The sequence below is a fragment of the Cupressus sempervirens genome, chromosome 9 (genome assembly GCF_028749045.1).
Source record: "Cupressus sempervirens isolate cs-2001-9-10 chromosome 9, ASM2874904v1, whole genome shotgun sequence".
NCBI classification, from domain to species: Eukaryota; Viridiplantae; Streptophyta; class Pinopsida; order Cupressales; family Cupressaceae; genus Cupressus; species Cupressus sempervirens.
This window is the reverse complement of record NC_143126.1, coordinates 255,514,411-255,535,955: the sequence shown is the minus strand read 5'-3', so window position 1 is coordinate 255,535,955 and position 21,545 is coordinate 255,514,411. Positions and strand designations below refer to the sequence as shown.

General features: G+C 38.3%; 1 protein-coding gene across 10 annotated transcripts in view; it reads right to left on the bottom strand.

Moving 5' to 3' along the window:
* Positions 1-1,511: 1,511 nt before the first annotated feature.
* LOC149538416 (uncharacterized protein C16C9.01c-like) overlaps positions 1,512-21,545 on the bottom strand; it is a 199,259-nt gene continuing 179,225 nt past the window's right edge. For 4 of the 10 annotated variants that reach the window (XM_089799734.1, XM_089799728.1, XM_089799735.1 and 1 more), the window contains 2 exons: positions 6,030-6,110; positions 4,825-5,379 (listed from right to left, as the gene is read on the bottom strand). In XM_089799734.1, coding sequence (XP_089655860.1) covers positions 5,267-5,379; positions 6,030-6,110 — 194 coding nt within the window. In that variant the 3' untranslated portion in view covers positions 4,825-5,266. Of the gene's footprint in view, positions 2,690-4,824; positions 5,402-6,029; positions 6,111-21,545 lie in introns of those variants that run through there. The other 6 variants (XM_089799727.1, XM_089799736.1, XM_089799732.1 and 3 more) reach the window with 4 other exon arrangements.

Here is a 21,545-nt window from a genome sequence, read left to right as displayed (position 1 = left end):
TAGAGCCAGAGGAGCTCTCACAAGTTGATGAGGATGCAAATACTTCTGATGTGAGATTGGTTGGTATTCCTCTTGCAGCTCTTACCCTTGAAGAGGTCAAGAGTTTGGAGGATGAGTTTGTTGAGCCTCAGCTTCAAGTTGACATGGATTATTAGCGGCCTCTAGGTAACCTCTACTGCATTTTGGCATCCCTTGGGCCTTTAGTACTTAACATTTTGTCTTTTGATTTTGTAGTTTGTACTTGAGACTTGGATATTGTCATATTTGTCATTTTAAGTTTGAAACATTGAACATTGAACATTGTGATCATATCATGGTTGTTGCTATTTGATGTAATTAAGTTTATGATGCCATTGAATGATTGATGAGATAATGATATTCGTACTTTGATGCCATTTGAATCTTTAATCTTTGATTATTTTAATTTAAGTTATTTGATAGAAGTTAAAAGTTAGAAGTTAGATCTCTTTCATTGTTCATTGTTTATTGTTCAATGCAATGTAAAACCAAACTAGCAATAGCAGTCTTGATGAACATATACTTCATATTTATGTCTTATATTGTTATACATATTTTCATAATTAGCATTTTAAGTATCATATGGGTAGTATATACTATATAACCTCAATCCCCCTTCATCATCCCCCTGTCGTCCCCAAATTGAGGCCCCTCTATCCCCTCATCTCAAAAACTTGCCCCCCTATCCCCCAAGCCAGTGTAACTATGCCATCCTCGTAACAACTAAGCTTTTCACTTCTCACTCTCTCTATCTAGTGAACACTCTTTCACTTTGTTTTCTTCTACAACCCTCTTTGATCAATATTAGTCAAAGTTATGCTCCATCCTCCTTGTTGACTAAACATTTCATTATGATCTTCCTACATGATATCATATGTTTTAAATATAATACCAATTCAAATCTAGGGCACTCTAAGGCACAACCCACTCTTAGTGTATTTGTAATAGTGAAATTTGTATGCTTATGTGGATTTGTATTTAGTCTTGTGTCTATTTAGACAATGGACTAACACAATTACATAGTAAAAAATGGCATAATTTTGTATGATTATGAGTTCATTCCATGTTCTTTCACATATCCCTGTTTACCCACATTCTTATGCATTTGATCTTATCCCATCCATTCCTATACATTTTCTCACATGCTTTGTAATTACTGCATCCCCATGTAATAGACGTAAAATATAACAAAAGTTAAAGAACTTTGTGGATTCTGACGGCCGAAAGATGATTGGCTGCTATTTTCATCATAACTTTTAAACCATAACACAAAGTCACAAACTCTTATATGTGATAAAAATTGATATCCGAATTAAGTTGTTTTTCGAATTTGATGGATTGATACCACACTAATGGAACTGACCTCATAAATTTCAAAATTCAAATTCAAGTTCTAGTCAGCTCCCACCTAGTTTTCGGCCTAGAGCTGACTCAAAACATGTTTGCAGTATTTATTACTATATTATCTAATTGATGGAATTCACTTGCATTCATTTCATAATCAATAATAACTTGAATATCAATTGCATTGATGAAAGAAACATTATAGGAGCACTTCCACTGGAGCACCTAAAATGAATTTAGATTTGCATAGCCATCATAGAAGCATATGTATGTTTGCTATTTTTTGTCCTCCATCATTCACACAACCATAAAGCCAGCCATTTCAGAAAATTGAGCTAGGAGAACATGTATCTTGTGACAGCCTTCGGAAGGAACTTTTGAATGCCGCTAATCATCACTACAAAGCAGACCGCAGTGAATTAGGCCAACAGAAACCAAGAGAATGTGTTGTATCATAGTGTCTGTGATCAGAGATCAGAAATGCATCTGTTGAAATAGCCTAGACCTGCATCTTTTAATATTTTATAATTAAAGGGATGGTAGACTGTTCTAGCCTCCAGGAAAAATACATAAAAGATTCATCATGTCCGATTGCAGCACATCCAGGTTTCAGCATCTGCAACAGATTTTCGTGTCTTCACTGAACTTAAAGATAAGTGCACCTTATCCATTACATTAACTTCCCTAGTAGAGTATTAATTCTGAATAGTCTATGCCTACAACTGTCATTTATTAATCTAGGTTAATTTGTGCTAATGCTTTTGCATCATTGGATTAGCCTGGATCAAGTTGAATCTTTCCCCTTCTCTGCTGTGAGGTTCACACCATCTATCCACTTTTCCTCCTCTGTTAAAAACAAACTTTGATCTTTTTGAGAAGGGAGTTCATTGCAGCACAGAAATTACAGTAAGGGCTTCATTCATGTTGGATTATTCTCAAAATGATCGGTATTTAAGTTGCAGAAGGCCTTTCTGAAATTCCCATGAGTTTAAATTCTTCTTTCCATTGACTTGAATTCTTCTGCAGCACCATGAGATCAGATCAAACATTCTACGATGTCTTAGATTTCTTTAAACCAGAATGGATGAAATAAGCCTAGGACCATCACAAAGAACGTGAGTGTTTTGATTATGGGGTTAATGAAGATTGATGCATGATGTTTGCAGCAGTAGGTAAGCCAACTCCCAGCAGCAGACAATTTAAGCCTAAACTTATTCAGCCCATTTATAAACTTGCCCACACCAAAGAAGCAGTGTCATGCTTGAACTGACTTCCAAAGGAACATACTAGTTGTCGCCAATTAGTCAAAGCTCTCTGGCTTGATATTCTGTGAAAGATTGTACATGATCTCAGTTGCATCCAAGGAAAAAAAATCAAGTCAAAATTGATTTCACTTCCGAATATAAGGGTACTATAAATCAAGTAATCAGAAGAGGAAAACTAAAAGAAAATCATAACCAATAGTAAATCTGAGCACATTTTTCCCAGCCAGGAAACTAAGATGATGAAGCATATCAAATACATTTCAAGGTGGTAAAAAGAAAAACAAAATGTAACAAGGATATCAATGAAGATTAGTTTTAGTCTATTTCTAAATATTTGTTCAACTACCAAAATCTACATAGTTTACATAATACGCCAAGGTCAATAATTTTCAAGGAGGGAAAACTTAATAGGTACAACATACCTAAATTTTGTTTAATCAATTTATAACTTTACGAGTTGTGACCAATAGTATGCATCCTCTTTCATATACTCGTATAAGCCATATAAATTATATAGCATCACTTATCTGTCTTTATTATCATATTTAATTATTTATTTCATATTTGGATTCCCTCCTAACAAGGGATGTCCTAGATTTGAATTATTACTTTCCTATAATGTCAGCTATTGGGATATTCCTTATTTTTTATCTAGAATAAAAGTTAAGCAAATACAGAATAAAGTACATTTCAGAAAAACAAAATTAACAACTTTTCAATCTTGATTCAGATCCTGCAGCCAAGTTAGTTATTGTTTCTAATATAATTGATGATGATTGTCTAATATCTGTGAATGATTGGAAATAATATAATCAATAATATTATAAGGAAAATCCTAATCCTTACATCACCCTTGCAAGTTTCATGATGCACATGTAGAACTCAATTAAAAGCTTCCCCCAACAACCGGTCTAGACAATGGAATACCTCGGAGAATCATATAACACGTCAAGATCCTGTCCTTTCGAGTCAAGCCCAATAGTGTGAAATAAAACCCACTCATTCAGCCTCTTGGCCCCATGTAGGGGTTGGTATGCTCAATGGGGGACTCGGTGTTGCTGTCACCTTATTTCTCCTTTTCAATCAAGCCCAAGAGCATAGATGAGCACCAAGTCATTGGGCCTCTTGGCCTCACCCAGAGGTTGGCATACTTGATGGAGTGCTCAGTGCTATTGCCTCCTCAATCTGTTTCTCCCTTCCAATCAAGCCCATGAACATGGAATGAACACCCAGTCATTTGGCCTCTTGGACCCACCTAGGGGTTGGCATACTATATGCTTGATTGCTGAAGACTGTTCTGCTCTCTTATGCTACTGATTGGAATGTTTTTCCCATGATGGTTTGACGCTGGTTGCTGCTCTCTTGTACGAGTGTTATTGCTCAATAGTTCCCACTTCCTTGATTGATGTCTCAAGGTGCAGGTGACTGGTGATTGATAAGTCCCTTTCAATGCTTGGAATGAATTATCCCTCAGACTCTATTGGTGGAAGGGTCACCACCTCTCATAAAAATTAAGTCACCACTTTAATTGTTGCCTGTCAGAATAACATTTTATTCCCCAAATCAATCTCCCTTTTTCATCCCCTCCTCAAATAGAACCTTCTCCCCTTTATATCCTTGAACATGAGGAAGAGTCGCTCCTCTTCATAATGGTCACAACCTTTCAAAATTACCACCATTTGAAAGGGTCAAAACCCTTCATTATTACTGCCCCTTTGAAAGAGTCACTTCCTTATCTTCTTCCCATTCTTTTCTTCTTCCATTGATGCTTCCTTAATTCATGTGCCCCATTCTTTCTTCCTTTGTCCATATGTCCCCATGTCAAATGAAGTTCACTTCTCTCACTTTTGTATATCATGTTTGAGGGAGTCGCAACTTTAGATTTCATGTCTTGTGACCATTCATTAATGGTAACTAAATTTTATTTATGTTATATTTTAGTTTTATACTTTTATAAAACTAATTTAACTTTTATTTCCATTCTTTTGAATTTCAACTTTATTATTATTGTTTACTATTAAATCCTATTTCAAAAGGGGGTCATAACATTTCCCATCTGAGATATTCTACTTGAGATACATTTAAATATGGTTTCTCAACTTTTTTTATTCCAGAAAGAGTATAGGCAACCTTTAGTTGCTTCTTAAGTTATGACGTTTCTTATTGTCGCAATTTGTTTTGTTTAAAGCAATATTCATTATCTTCAATATTGAACTTGTATATAATAAAATCCAATTGCATGTGTTGCTTGCTGGTGTCAATTACAGATTCCATGATAATAATACAAAATGTACAAAAAACAACAAAATAATTTAAATATTGTCATTATGGGCATGGTATGATGGTTCGGTTGTTGCATTGTTGAATCAGCCACTTAGATTCAAGTCCCTGCTGGGCTGCTGCACTCCTCAACTTTAAACCCTCACCAGGCCGTTCAGACTCGGAAAATGGAAGCTCATTGCTTATAGTCTCACCAGCTGATGCCCAGTTGTGCCTAGACATTACTAATCAAAATAAATAATAATATTTTACATATTCTTTATGAAAAGAGCTTCATATGATTTTTTTCTCCAGACGCAATCCTAAGACTACTTTCCACTTACAAGGACTCCAGAAACATAAATGAATCCTTCAAATGGTTACATTGGCAGGAGAAGCTTTTTGGCATATGGCCTGAGCATATCTAGGCGCATCTGGGCTTGTTTCCTCCAATTTGATAATTGTGGAGGTGGAACACCCTCATACTCTGCCACTGACAAGTAATCACAGCATCACTGTCAAATATGCAATATTTAATTACACAAAAAATGAATGTAAATGGCAAAAGTTTAAATTGTATTATTTTCATGAATAGTCGTAGAACACTGGAAAATCAAGGCCATTGCAAATAAACCAAAACATTGCAGCATATGACATTATCTACCCAATTTACAAATTTATTACACGCCAAAATTGCATGAAAAGATACTGAAGGCTTTGATTAACACATTACTCTAGCAATTGTACTACTCCACCCTCCTGCTTCTAGATAAATCATTAATTTGTTGCATGGTTGAATTTTGATGAATCATTAACATGTCATAATTTGGGGTTTGTGATTAAGTTTAGCTAAGCAATTTTTTGATGAGCTTTATGCTTGGTACACTTCCCATTATGATGTAAGCATATGGTTGATAGCAAATAATATTAGCTGTATATGCATACTCTGCATTGATTGTTAGCTTGGGGTTGATTTACTCTATGTTACATTGTCATTGGTTTAAAATCTACACTGTTTAATTGATTTCCCCTGTTTTACAATGTGGAAGGGGATCAGGAACCAAAAAAACCTAGTGGATCTTCAAGTAGACTAACATTGGGATTGTACAATGTATGGTGTAATTGAAAAATTGTTGTAATTACTTTGTTTATCCTTGTCCGTAAATGTTTTCAATGCGATGTATGTTGTGACCCATTGCCAACACGATGAGTTGTGGAGAAGGTCTGCAACACAATAGCATTATAGTTACATGGCACTGGCACGGCAATCTGAAAATTTAGAAATTATTCAACAACACAGTTCTAAACAAGAAAAACATAGAAAAAGCATCACAAGTTGAAAATATGTAAGAGTATTCATAAATACACAAAACAAACCGTGAATGTTATTTCAAGTATACCATACTAAAAGAAAAGCAAACTTCAAACATAAATAAAGATCCAATGTTGCTGCTAAATCTCAAATTCTCAACACGTGTAAAATTTTCAGTCAAATATATACTGTATCCATTGGCAGTTATAGCGTACATTTTTAACTACAAAACAATAGCTGAAAGAACAATTAGCCTCTAAAGATCGTAGACTACAGAATGTGATGCAGTGCAAGGTAGGAGAATCCCCAAAGGAGATGTCCTAGTCCCCCGCTATATAACCACACAGCAGAAACATAACAGAAAGAAGCAACAATGCAAGATCTGATACCAAATTACAATAATTTGTTCATAAAATATAACTGATTACATGCAATATGCCCAGCTGTAAAGCCTTCCGGGTTAGGGCCAAACACAAACAGCAATTACAAAATCAGTTCTACAAGATCCCTCAAGATCCAACTCACAACACTAACCCTAGCTAGTCCAAATCTGTAACATAACAGCAATCAGGAAGAAACCACCAAGGAAATCTAAACTTGTTTTCGCAAGCCCACCAAGAAATCTCCTTGTTGTCCAGCCGCAGCCCTAGCTCTGCTCCGTCTTTATCCAAGATCCAAGTGTAAACTGCCTCACATTCAGCGATTTGTCCACACATTCACAACTCCATCACAATCCTGTTGTAAATTGCCTCACATTCGGCACTCTGTCCATAGACTCAGAAAAAACTCTCTCTTCAGTTGCTCTCCACACTCAACTGAATGACTAAAAGACTCCACAAGACTCCTACTTATACCCAACTAAGCCACAAGTCAACCCAGAATGCCAAAAACTAACATTAAATACTTGAAGAGCCACAAGTCGGCCTCCAATTGAAATTAACTGTCCAAAAATCGATATCCGAGCAAAATCGCGGTATCTCCTAGCTCCAATTGAATTAGAACTCAAGCTTTGAACCAAAGGTAGAACTTTAGGTCCACTACAACCTCTTAAATGCACAAAGGCTGATTCACCAAGGATAAGTGCGCATCCAACCCGAAAGTCACACACAGAGAACTGTCATGTAGAACTTCCAGAAATGGATACTCCGGGAGAATTGCAATATCTCCCAACTTATGAGGAATTAGAACTTGCACCTTTGACACAAGGAAGTACTCTAGTTTGGTATCAGATCTTGCATTGTTGCTTCTTGTTGTTGTGTTTCTGCTACATGGTTATATAGATGGGGGCTAGGACATCTCCTTTGGGGATTCTCCTGCCTTGCACTGCGTCAGGTGGTATCAAAGCGAAGGTTGTTCCTAAGTGTGTAGACAGATTGCCGAAGTTGTGGCAGTTTGCACTAGGACTTAGGTTGGAGAAGTAGATCTGAGTTGATCTTGATCTGGTGGTGGATTTTCTGTCTGGAGTCCTAGATCTCTTGGTTGCGAGGTCGCAGATCATGGTTCTGACTTGCAATTGCAGAGGGCTTGCAGATGGATCGATGGATGCGAAGATGGAAGATTGATCTTGTTGAGGCATGATCGTAGAGAGTTTGTGGATTGCAAATCCATGGTCTTAGACTTGTGATGTGGATTCTGATTGTTCATGTGAGGTGGTAGGTTGCGATCTAACTTGCAAACAATTCAATTTTGTCACAAGGAGCATGGGAAGGATTTGTTGCAAAGAGTTTGTGAATATCTTGGAAGATGGCTCCAAGAGGATTGGACCTTGAGATGATTGCAAATCTCTGTATTGTGCTAGAAAGGAGATTTTCTAAGATGTCTGCTCAAGTTGAAGCTAGTTTGGCTGATCGAATTAAGAAGGTGGTTGCTCAGTTTGAAACTATTTCAGCCAATCGAGATAAGAACTAGATGAGGAAGGCATTTCGTAGATCTTTGTGGAGTTGGAGTCTACTGATCCGGAAGAGAGTTGTCTGGCCAATTAGGAGACTTGTCCGTGAGAGAAGATGGCATGACAAGGTAGAGGTGAAAGAGGTTGGTTTTGTTGATCAGTTTGTGAAATCTGATATAGAACTTGCAGAGCAGCTGGAGGTTGTTGCTGAAGATATTCCTATCCTTGTTGATGCTAGGACAAAGGTTGGTTTTCATGATTAGTTGGCTGAGTCTGACATGGAAATTGCAGAGCACTTGGTCATGGATGATTTGGTTGCTGTTGGTGGTGAGTTATGTATTGTAGAGCATCTTGTTGTGAGCAATGAGATGGTTGGTGTTGAGAGTTTGGCATATGTTGCTTTGGAGTTACATATTGCTACTGATATGGAGTTTGTTGCTGCTGGTGTGGATTCACTAGTTGCTGATGTGGATGAGGGTTTGCTGATGAAGCATTATGTTTTGTTTGTTCTTGGTTGTGAGCATGCTCATTGGGTTGTTGATGATGATGTGTATAACCTCAGACATCAGTATGGACAGTATGGAAAGGAGACATTCATGTTTTACTAGTGAAACAAAACAATGGAATTAAAGAAGAGTTATTTTGTTTACAAAATAATTACTTGACCAATTTGGGTCAACAACCTAGATGTTTACTCTAAGTTGGAAAAGTATATTATGGTCTTAGCCGACCTAGCAACAATTTGTGAAAAGGCATGGTATTTTTGCAAAGGACATCTTGCGAAAAGAAGTGTGCAATTGTATTGTAATAAGTGATATGCAAACTTTTTGTGAAGCGATATATGCAAAGTTTTTGAAAACTTGATTTTGTGATCCGAGATTGAGCTAAGGTCAAAGATCAGTCAATAAAGAAGTTACAACACCTATATACCTGAGGACTAATTACTTATTTGGGCAGTGAGCTCTTCTTGTAATTGGTAGTGCATGTTTGGGTAGTGAGCTCTTCCTGCATCTACTGTACTACAACTCCTAACAAGGTTGGAATCTCCTAACCAATATTCAATGTCTCTTAACAAGGACTCCCTCTACTGAATTTGCTCATTGACTCCTAACAGGGTCCATCCTCTAACAAGGAACATATATATCAATATATTATCTAGTGGGTATCATCCCCACCGAGGTTTTCCCTTGGTTAGGCTTTCCCTAGTTAACAAAATATGGTGTTATGAGTTCTCTTTATGCATGGTTATTATTTCTGTTTAACATTACTTGTTTACTTTCTTACGCATGGTACAAAGTAATTAATAATATCCAGTTGGTGATAAAAGTTTGTAGAATATTGATTCACCGCCCCACTCCCCCCCCCCCAACATAGTATTCCCTATTTCTAACAAGCTAGCCTATTTCTACTCTAGCTTTCTAGCTAGTTCCTCTACTCATTGTCTAACTTTCTAACCCTTCGACCCTTTACAAATGAGAAGGATTTGGCCTTTTATAGGTGTTAAATAAATGAAGGGCTAACACCATTTGAAGATCAAGGACCTACAAACCCTTATTAGGGTTGCTAAAATTATAATCAATTACACAAGGGTGCCAAATCATGGGCCAATAAGAAAATTACAAATCTATTAATATCCAATGAGAAAACTAGACAGTTAGCATGGTTTGATTGGTTGTGCTTGAAATTGGAGTTCGGATTGGAGACAGCAACCAATGTCCACTTCATCATCCTTATCTTGTGGATCTATTTAATCATGTACTTTGAATTTTGGCTTTAGAAGATATCTGTTAAAACTGCAAATATTTCATGCTTAATTGTTAGAAAGTAAATTTGATCAACTATTCCAAAGCTATCGATTCTAGAGGATGATTATGATGGCTCACGCTTTTAAATTGCCTCCCTCAAATCTTCTCCATATTCTTTTCTAATGACTCGAATTGAATTTGCATCTTGAAATTGTAAACTTGATTCGAATTTGGTAGTACTCGTTAATTTGATAATGTTGTCTTTATTTAATGGAATCCTTCCGTGATCTCGAATTTGAATTTGCATTTCAATAGCTGGACTTGGATCTTTTCCTAACTTGGAGATGTTAGACTTGGAGCATTCCCTCTTGTAGCTTGCACCAAGGGCCTTGAAGTTCTCAATCATCCTCCCGCCAAGCCCTTCCTTTTTGAAAATGACCTTGTGTTAAGGTACATCAGATCTATTGCAGATCACAAAAATTGTATGTCTTTTAATTTTCTTGTCTCTTGAATGACATCCTTACCAACTTATATTTACTTGGCAGGTTATAATCAGAATGGAGTTGAAATTATATTTTGCAAGTATTGTAAGGATTCTGAAATACTAAAATTGTGATTCTGATTATTATATATTTTCAGATCTGAATATGAATAGAGATTGAATTCTAGAAAGGCTTTGCCGAATTGACTTTTGTGATTTCCTTCAAGACCAGTTTCAAAAGTTCCTCCTTGCTTTCAGATGTTGAAAGATTTGCTGATGCTGCTGAAGATATAGAGGAGGCTGTCATTTCAGATCAACCACTAGCCACGCTTGAAGAAAAAGTTGTTCCTAAATATGATCCTATGGATCTTCTTAAAGAAGAAAAAATGTTTCTGAAGGGGATTCTATTGATTCCCTTGAAGGAAAAAAATATTCTTGTGGACCGTGAAGCAAGCACAAGCAGTTCCAATGATGTTTGAATCATGGAATTCGATGTAAGTTGTGCTTCTATGGGATATGGTGCAGGAGTTAGGCTGATTTCACCCGATGGAGAGTTTTTCCCTTTTTCATACAAGATGCAATTTCCCAATACCAATAACATGGCGGAATATGACACCTTGATATTGGGATTGAATATGGCATAGATCAAAGGAATCCAGAACTTGCATGTAAAAGGAGAGGCCGAATTCAAGGTATGTCAAGTTAAGGGTCAATATCAAGCCAAAAATGACCGACTTAGACATTACCGTGATTTAGTTTAGAATTTTTATCAAGATATTTGATGCTTTCAATATCTCGTTGATTCCTCGAGAACAAAATGATAGGGCTGGTTCACTTGTTGTTTCAGCCACTCTTTTCATTCTTCATCAAGATATTGAGGATGGCATATACAAGATACACTTGGTTTATTGACCAAGTGTCCAACACAATTCAGAACATTGGCAAGCGTTTAATGATGATATGCAGACCATCAAGTTTTTAGAGACCAAGGAAGGATTTGGTGATATGTACTTTGAATGAGGCGAGAATTTGCCAAATGAAACCATTTCCAATGAGGATCCTAATAGGCTAATACTGGTCAAAACATTATTCAATTGAAAGGAAATGAGATCTCCAAGTGTCTGATTTTTTTGGAAATGTTGTTTGATAAGCATGGCAGGTATGTCAAAGAGCAGCAAAAGACAAGGACAAGTTCTTCAAGTTAGTATCAAAAGTACAACACTGGGAATGAAGAGGATCCAAAATTGGTTAACATTGGTAACTAGTGTAATGACAAGGAGAAGGAGAAATTCATAGAGTTACTTTGTGAATACAAGGACATTCTGGCCTACTCCTATGAAGATCTGAAATCTTTCCATCCCAAAGAAGTCCAACATGATATCTCTTTGAAGTTTGGCGCAATACCTTTTTGCCAAAAGTAGAGGCAATACAATCCAAAGATTTTGGGTACCATTCTAGCCGAAATTTAGAAGATGTTGGAAGCGGGTCTTATCTTTCCAATCCATCATTCATCATGGGTAGCCAACATAGTTCCTATTAGAAAGAAGAATGGAGAAATCCGCATGTGTGGATTTCCACAATCTCAATCAATTATCTCTCAAGGATAACTATCCACTGTTGGTCATGGACCAAGTGTTGCAAGTCACTATTTCAAAAATATGTTGGACGGTTTCTCAAGCTACAATCAAATTGAAGTTTGTGAAGATGATCAGCATAACACATCATTCACTACCCCATGGGGAACATTTGCATACCTGTGGATGCCTTTCGGTCTTATTAATGTCATAGCCACATTTTAGAGAGCAATGAATCTTGCTTTCAAAGATCTTATCAATGAAAGCATTGTCATATACCTAGATGACTTGATTGTTTTCTCCAAAACACATCAAGATCATTTCTTGTTAGCATGAATACTGATGCTATGGGGGAGCATTGCAGAACATTGATATGATGTATTTATAACTGTATTTGTCATTGATGACATAGTAATAAGTTTGTAAAAGATTGACAGAGCGACATACTGTGATTTTTGTATTGAGAACATTATATTACTTATCTGATGATGCACAATTACTAGCGCATACTACATTGTGTATTTGTTACATTGGCAAGTGCGCAGAACCTAAATCGAGAATGTATGGAAGATATGATTGATTTACAAAGAACTGTATAGAAATAGAGTATTGGGAAAGTAGTTCCTATTGTATGATTGCTACAACTCGTTACAATTGCAGTGAAGGGTTGTGCAGTGAACTAGAGATAGTTTACTAACTGTTGATGACGTCAGAGAGTGCGCATGTACGGAAGTCGCACATGTGAAAGTTTGTGTATAACTATGAGCCGACAGCATTAATTAAATGTGTATTTCATTTAATTAACGTATGATAATGAAGTATGAAGCCAACTCAAGGATTTATTAATTATGGTATAAAGGAAAGATGTTTTCCGTGTTTTAGAAAGAAGTAAAAAGAGAAGACTTGCGAATTACTAAGCAGCAGAGCAGAGTGACATACTAATGCGTGTAAGTGACCTTAAGGGTTACTATTACTGATCACGGAGTTCCAGATCTGATTGCATGATCTGAAGGTGAAGAAGTGCGACGTACTGGACAGAGGAAGAAGTAAAAGCCTATTACACATCTATTATTTTGAAAGGAATAGTACCAAGGTCAATTGGACAGTGGGTTCATTGATCTGATCCTGAAGCTGTTTGGACAGTGGGTTCAACTGCCTTCCACAACTCCTAACAGGGATTCAATGTCTCCTAACAGAGACTCTTTGTACTAAATGTTGTAATAGACTCCTAACAGGGTCCATCCTCTAACAAGGAATTTTCATATTAGTACATCATTTCGTGGGCATCATTCCCACCGGGGTTTTCTCTCTGATCAAGGGTTACCCTAGTCAACATATTTGGTATAATTGTTTATGAGCATCTCTTTATGGTTGTTGTTTACTTTGGTTGAATGCTCAAGATTGTTTAAAAGGATAAATGTTTTAAATTATCATATAACTGATTCCCCCCCCCCCCCCCCCCCCCCTCTCAGTTATATTGGTGAACTATTATTTCTAACATTTCTCTCATCTTCAACAAGTCTTGGAGAGATGCAGACAACATGGGGTATCAGTGAATACCAAGAAGTCAACTTTTCGTCTAATGGAGGGCAAGCTATTGGGATACACTATGTCCAAAGAAGGTATTAAAATTGATCTAGATAGGGTGAAGGCAATTCAAAGCCTATCCCTACCATCAAACAAGATAGCAGTTCATTCTTTCTATGAGAAGCCCCACTTCTTGAGAAGGTTTGTACCAGACTTTGCTAAAAAGACTCGTCATATTCTATTTCATGTTCCTATCATACTCATGTAGACACTCACAATATTTTTAGTTGAATTCTCATATTCATATCTTGTATAAGAGATTTTTTCAATGTTCAATAATTAAAATTAAGATAATCTTACAAAATTTTGTAGTTCCTCAACTAACATGTTCTAGATCATAACTTGATCACAAAAATTAAATCACTCATACATACCATCTAGCATATGGTAATCTTTAAAATAAGTAGGTCATCCTAGTAAGCTCATAGATCACCTAAACGGTTAATGGATCCATGTTTCCATTTATATAACCTAGGCTTCCATGCCCATCTTGCCACTAACATTTCATATAATCATTTCACGATAGAAACATATTTCATCTCTAAAACAATATAAAACAACTCAGTATGTCTTAATACTCTAATACCATATCAAATCAATACTGCATGTGTATTATACATGTATAACAATGTGTCAAAGGTAAAAACATGATATACTATAAAAAGTCATCATATATCCAATCAAGATCATAGAGGTTATGTTTAACATGGTACCACACTATCTATATACCAGTCTCTTAGCACTTGGACTACATGCCCACATGCAATTCCTGACACGGGGGTGTGGCGCTAATGCTTGTATGTTCTGTCCACCATATACCGATTGTGGCTTAGACCTCGAGTCCGGTCTCTCCACAAAACTCTTTCATTTCCATGGAACTCCACCTTTCCTGCTGAAATTTCTTAGCTCAACCCATCCTTGGGTCATAAATTGATTGTAAGCATATGAAACAAATTTGCATAGGGTTCTTATCAAGTAGATCATCTGAGCGTGTTGGCCAATCGCCTGTAAATATTTAGGAATTTATCTTTCCCATTCGTGTGACCTAGCTTTTCATGCCCATATTGTCATCGTAATGTTTCAAAGAAAAACTCAAGTCAAACAAAAGTTACATCTATGATTAAGCATTGTTAGTTTCAATTTTACAAGTGTGCTTACCCCATACTAGAGCACAAAATGGCCTTCTTGTTATTTAGTCAACATTAGAAAGGATTATCATTTTCAAGTTAAAAAAATTCTCAAAATCATGGTTCACAATTTTATTTTTCCTTCAATTCAAGTTAGAAAATGGGTAACAAAATATTAACTACCATTTCATATGAACAAGAATATAATTGCATAAAAGTATAATGCTGAAAACATGCAACTGAAAAGAGATATCTAGTCACCATCAAGGTTTAGATAACACTGTTTACCGCATAGGGTAAGAAGTTCAACACAAGTATAACACGATTCAATTCCGAACAGGTACTTTATTCATGTATGCACTTGCAGATTACAATGACTACCATGATCTCCGATTACAACGATGCTTCCAAAGTCCATCTCGGACGTGTACATATACCTTTCCGAAGGGGTGACTCAAGCGTCACGCGCCCGTTCGGATACTACTCTACCCGTCGGCTACACTATACATTTTACCGACCACATCATCCCCCCTCCAAAAGAAAGGTCGTCTTCGGACAACAATTACAAAATATCTGAGACAAATTAACAACAAAATATATTAATTGACTAACTACAACAAGATAGATCTATTTCTGTCGCATCACTTTCACATTCATCCTATGCCTGCACCAAACTGGTCTCCAACCCACGTTGTATCTGTAGCCTCTGCTAACACAATACTATCTCCTTAGCTGACCTTGATAGCCACCTGTGCTGTTTTCTCTGTTTCTAACTCCTGGTTACACTGAGCCAAGTGTCGCCATACTGCCTTCAACTGGATGATCAGCTCCTCTCGAGCTCTCTATGCATCCACCAAGACAACCTCATGCCCAACACCTACTCCGAGTGCCTCCTCTAACACACAAACACTCATGCCTACAGCAACAGCTCTAGGTCTCGTCAACTAGTCACACTTCACATGACTGATATCCGCAACGATTGGGGGTCTAGGGGGCAACGCCCCTAGCGGGGTCGAGGGGCAGCGCCCCTCGCCGCCAAGACCAAATTAGCACTTCGCAACTCATACAGAAATGCACGGAACACACCATTCTTGTCATTTTCTGTCGATTCCAGACTCTTTCTGGCAACCACTAATGCTTCCCCTTCCCTTTGGCATCATCTGCTACTCATTCCGAACAACTTGAATTTGTTGTCTTTTTTTTTTTTTTGATAGCTCTTCCACTTCCTCTTTCCTGCAGACTTACTTTGTGAATCGGCTATAGCAATTCCTCTTCCTTTCCTAATACCCTTCGTCTCTGGCTATTCTTTTCCTTGCGGCTTTATTCTGGTCACCACTCAGTACAATGGCGTTTTTGTGTCTTGAGATCGTACGGTCTTTTCCACTTTGCCCTCAATCCGTACGGACAGACCGCATGGTCTTCTTACGCTATCCCTTATGTTTTGGGCTGTACGGACATCGATGATTCTCTGTATTTTGACTTGCCTTATGCCCGTACAGTCTTCCTTTGCACCCTTCACTATTCCACTGTACGGTATGGTCTTTTCCACTTGGGGTCGTACTGTCTATCTTCCGTACGGTACGGTATGTTCCAGTACAGTTTAACAAAACTCAATGCCGTACAGTCATCTAGTGACCATACGGTCATGTCAAATTTTAAGCTTGCTTTATTATTATTTCCAACATAACTCCGTTTGAGGCCGTACGGTCGTTCAACGAGGCTGTACGGTCATCAAAACTCTTATTTAATGAGCTCTCCCAGCCGTACTCTTGTCTATCCATTGTCTGTACGGCAACTTGTTCAGCCGTACCTCTGTTCCTTGTTGGCCATAGGGTCTATAATACCTGACGTCCTTGATCGTACGGTTTTCTTGTGTTGATCGTACGGTCTATAATATCTGATGTCCTACTTCCTCTGGCTATACAGATCTTAGCCTGTTCTTGTTATGTTCTTTGCCTGATCTGCTCCTTAAGCCCGTATGTCTCAATGTCAATACAGTCTTCTTGATTTCCATTCCCAAGATGTCATACAGTGTTTTTAACTCCTGGACAATATATCCCTCAAGGCCCGTACAACATTTGTTACACATTTTTCTTTACTTTATTACTTCACAGTGGCACTCAAAATTTATGTTTAACTATTATCTTACATATGTACAGTATTTACATATATACAATATTTACAGTTGTTCTTTTCTCAATTGTTCGTCCACGGAGGTGCGTTATTTCTTTCATGGTAGACTTTTAATTTCGAACCATTTACTGCATTGGCTGCTACTTCCTTCCTATTGAGTGTCCATAACTTAGCTATCCCGTTATATCCAACTTCCCGTATCTTGTATGGTCCGACCCATTTGACTTTGAACTTCCGAAGTCTAATTCCATTCTGTCTGTTATACTTCAGTACTAACTGGTCGGGTTGAAGATTGTTTAATTTTAAACGCTTCTGACACCATACCTTCCACCTGTTTTGTGCAATTTTCATGGCCCATGCTACATAGTTCTGATTCCTTCGATACGGCCGCTTCTGTACAGGTACCGCACCTTCGATTAATGGTATCAGGTGGACACATACTCTGGTGGTACTCCTTTTAAGTCTTTATACATCCAAGCTGTTGCCTTCAATACTAGGTTCCAATCATTTCCTACAAGAATGTTCTTCGGATTTTCTTCATCACCCAAGTTCATTGTTTTCACCATCAGCTCTTCATACTTCATCGGTTTATCTTTACTGGATGTATGGGCAAGTGTTTCATCCACCTGCGCTTCCCCCTCCTTGAGTTCACTGTACTCCTTTGGAAATTCATGGCCTTCTTTTCCCTCCTTGACACTCAAAATATTGCAGCTCGGAAAGACCTCATGGTCTTCCATTTGCCAATGCAACAGTCCATTCACGGAGTCTAAGTCGTCATCAGTTGAGCCTCCTTCTAGTCTCAATACCCCTTCATCATCTGGTTCCATCCTTCTTTTCCCTTCGTCGTCACTCTCGCCATTGCCTTCTGAGTCCGACGACGCAGCTTCTTCTCCTACCATCTGTGTATGCAAATTGATTATAAATCTCCTACCTCCCTTCTCCATTGACAGGGTGTTCCTTTTCCAATCATGCTTTACCTTAGCCTGCACCAACCACCCCCGTCCTAGCATGGCGTCATACCCTCTTCTCTTTAATGGAATAACTACAAAATCCAGTAAAAATGGTTGTGTCCCAATTGTTACCGGCTGCGCCATTAGAGTGCCCAAGGGTTTTATCCCATGTTGATCTGCTGTTAGTAACTGAAAGGTGGGTGGCCATAGTGTTGGTTGTCCAAGTTTTTTCCAGATATCTTCCGACATCACATTCCATCTCGATCCTCCATCTACTATTGTATCTGTTAACACCGTACCCAGAATGCCCATCTCCACTACTGCTGGGTGTCTGCCTGTTGTCAGTGCTAGTAACATCGGATCTGTTGCTGCCGCCGAGGTTGTTTCCTTGCTATTCTTTGTTTCCTCCTGGCCATCCTGTGCTTCTTCCATTGCTCTCGGGAATGGTGTCATATTTATAATGGTCGTACGCAGCTGTGGCATGGTAATAAGATCATTTAATTTAATTGGTACTTCCATTTGCATTATCTGTTTCACCATGTCTTGTTCCGCCAAGTTTCTTTTTGAAGTTTCCGCAGTATCTTTTACTTGTGACTTCTCCGCTCTCATCTGCTTCTCTATCTCTATTCGGGCTTTTTGTAGCCTCTCCTTCTCTTCTTCCGCATTCGGATATTTTGCCTTCCTCGCTTGTTCCCGCGTGATCGCCAACACGTTTTCATTACATGTTTCAATACTTAATAAATTTACGCCTTGCTTTGGACATTTTGAATCTTCATGGTCCCCCAGACCACACCATCTGCACAGTAGCTGCGGCGTCTCTTTCGTAGTACAGTCCCTCGCGAAGTGATCCCAAAGATTACATGCCCAACACTGTATCATCGGCCGTCCACTCGCATCATATTGTATTCTACTCCGGCCTCGATTGTTATTGTTATTGTTTCCACCCCATCCGCGTCTATTATTATTTCGATAACCACCTGAAGTTGCATCATTGCCCTCGTTATTGCTATTGTTCGACGCTTCCTGCGTGAGTAACACCTACTAGTGTCCCTTTGCTTTCAAGTTAAACGAGCACTCTTTCAGGGAATGCCCCGCCACTTGGTAGATGTCACAAAACTGCTTCTTCGGGCATGAACCCTTCATATGTCCATCCTCCTTGCAATCTGTACACCACAGTTCTCCTTTTACTGAATGCTTTCATCATCCGTAGCATGTCTTTCTGTAGCGCTTTCACCTTGTTGTTTGATTCCTCATCACTACTACTACTCTCCGAGGATGAATCATCTGAATCAGAGGACTTATGCTTTTTCTTCTTACTCGTCTTGTGTTCACTTTCCAAATCCATAGCGCGAGTATACGCATCGGTGTATGATGCCGGTGGTACAATTTTCATTTTCTTTTTAAGAGCCGACCGTAGCCCCTCCATGAACCACTGTTTTTTCATTCCATCCGCTGGTTGACTCTCCATCTTTCCGATCAATTCCTTCAGTCGCTTGGCATAGGTTCGAACTATCTCATTCTTTCCTTGTTTGGTGCTGTAGATTTTTGCCACTATTTCATTATCATCTCGGAGTAGTCTGAATTCTGCGATAAATTCTTTTTTAACATTCTCCCATGTATTAAGTTTCAAAGGACTAGTGTCAGAAAACCAGTCTATCGCCACACCCCGTAGGGTCACTAGAAATTGTCTTACCCAATCATCCTCATCTGTCACACCATTTGCCATCCATATGGTTTCACACGTTTTACAATGTCTGATAGGGTCTGCTAAACCATCACCGTGAAACTTGGATAACTTTTCTTTAGGGCCAGCCATCGTTACTTGTCTTTGATTCTGAGGTACTTGTATACCTACGCTATCCTGAGCTCCCGTGTTGTTTTGTGCTCCCGCACTGTTCTGGATTCCCGCGCTGTTCTGTGCTCCCGCGCTGTTCTGGACAACAATTTTGTTCCCAACAACCGCGTTGTCTGGTGATAGGTCTTCAAGTGATGTTCTATTCTCTACCTGTATCCGTTCGTCCGATGTGTCAAGAACGAAGAGATCCCTCCACGCTCGTGCGCCCTCGGTGCTCCGAGCCGTGTGAGTTGCTTCCCTTCCGTTCGGACACTCTCCCCTCGGTGTATACAGGTTAAGGAATTCTTCCTTTGTTTCCTCCACCAAATTCAAGCGTTGTCGAGTTTCTTCCAGCAATTCCTCGGCACTCCTCAGCCTACTAGGTGAGTGCACTCCCTCCGTCTATGCCTCTTCACCCCTTTGGTGCCCCTCAGCAATCTGCTGAAGTCTCTATCTACGTTCTGCTTGCTGTGTTAAGATTAAAATTTCTTTTGTTGTACTTAGTTCATTCTTATCTTTCACCTTATTCCGATCTTTGTTTGGCAAATTCGGCATCAATCTTCATATCATTCCTTCATTCCAGGTACATCTGGCAACGGCGCCAAATGTTTACCGCATAGGGTAAGAAGTTCAACACAAGTATAACACAATTCAATTCCGAACAGGTACTTTATTCATGTATGCACTTGCAAATTACAATGACTACCATGATCTCCGATTACAACGATGCTTCCAAAGTCCATCTCAGATGTGTACATATACCTTTCTGAAGGGGTGACTCAAGCATCACGCGCTCGTTCGGATACTACTCTACTCGTCGGCTACACTATACATTTTACCGACAACAAACACCACATCAAGGTTATAGTAACTGGTTTGTATTGTGCAAGCCTCGACATTTGGACCTAGTGTAATCTTCTCATTCTCTACTAAGAATGGCCCTCCCTCTTGGGATAAGGCACATGTACCATTCTGGTCCTGCTATCTAAGCATCCTGGTGTTAGAGTGTCCACTCAACAACAACAAGGTTGAAGATATACCTCCACCAACTTTCTCCCTATCAGTTGGCACCACCAACCTCTTAGTGATCCATTTAGGCAAGCATGCCTTTTAATCTACCTTGGCCAAGAATTTAGATGGGTAGATGAATAGCCCGATCACCACCACTCGACTTGCCAATCATGTTATTTTCTTTAGTTTGGATTCATCTTTATGATTTTGCAATTTATCCATTTGTCCATTTCGTATGGACCAATTTATCACCTCAGCCCCTTCTCAACTATTTTGGATAATCTCTGGTGTGATTTCCCAGCTTACATTGTATAATATTCAATTTCACAAAATAATTTTTCATTCTATCCCATTCAACATTACATTTTCAGTTCCTCTAAAACAGTGTTGGCCCCAAGGTTAAGTGTCGAACCTAGAGCTCTGATACCATATGTAACACCCATTTTTTTTAGGTCTTAACTAACAACTAGCATATCAAATAAATACAATTATTACTTCATATTCATAGGAAGATAGTTATACAGTTATGTTCATGTGAATGAGATTAATGGTTATAATAGGTTAAACAGAAATTTCATAACTGACAATTGATAGCATCATCAATAAATGTAAATATAGAATGATTTTTTTAATACCCTAAATTCTAAAACCGGAATCTACCTAGGGAAACATCTACAAAACTCAGGTTAATCCACATATACCACTTAGGGCACAAATAGTTATACCACTGTCAATTACCATTAAATACCACTATAGCATTTAGGGCATCAAATACCACTGTATCATTCCTTTTCTTTCTATTGCTAACTATGGCAATAATCAAACAATTAGAACATACGCTCATATTCACGTAAATGAAAGACAGAAATAACAATCTATCAAATAAACCTATCTCTTGCATATAGATATATTTCATGTTTAGTTGGAAGATCAACCTATCTAATTGGTTACCAATTATATTGATGAGAAGAGTTGCTTTCATTAAAGGAAATAAGTGAATCAATGATTTATATCAAT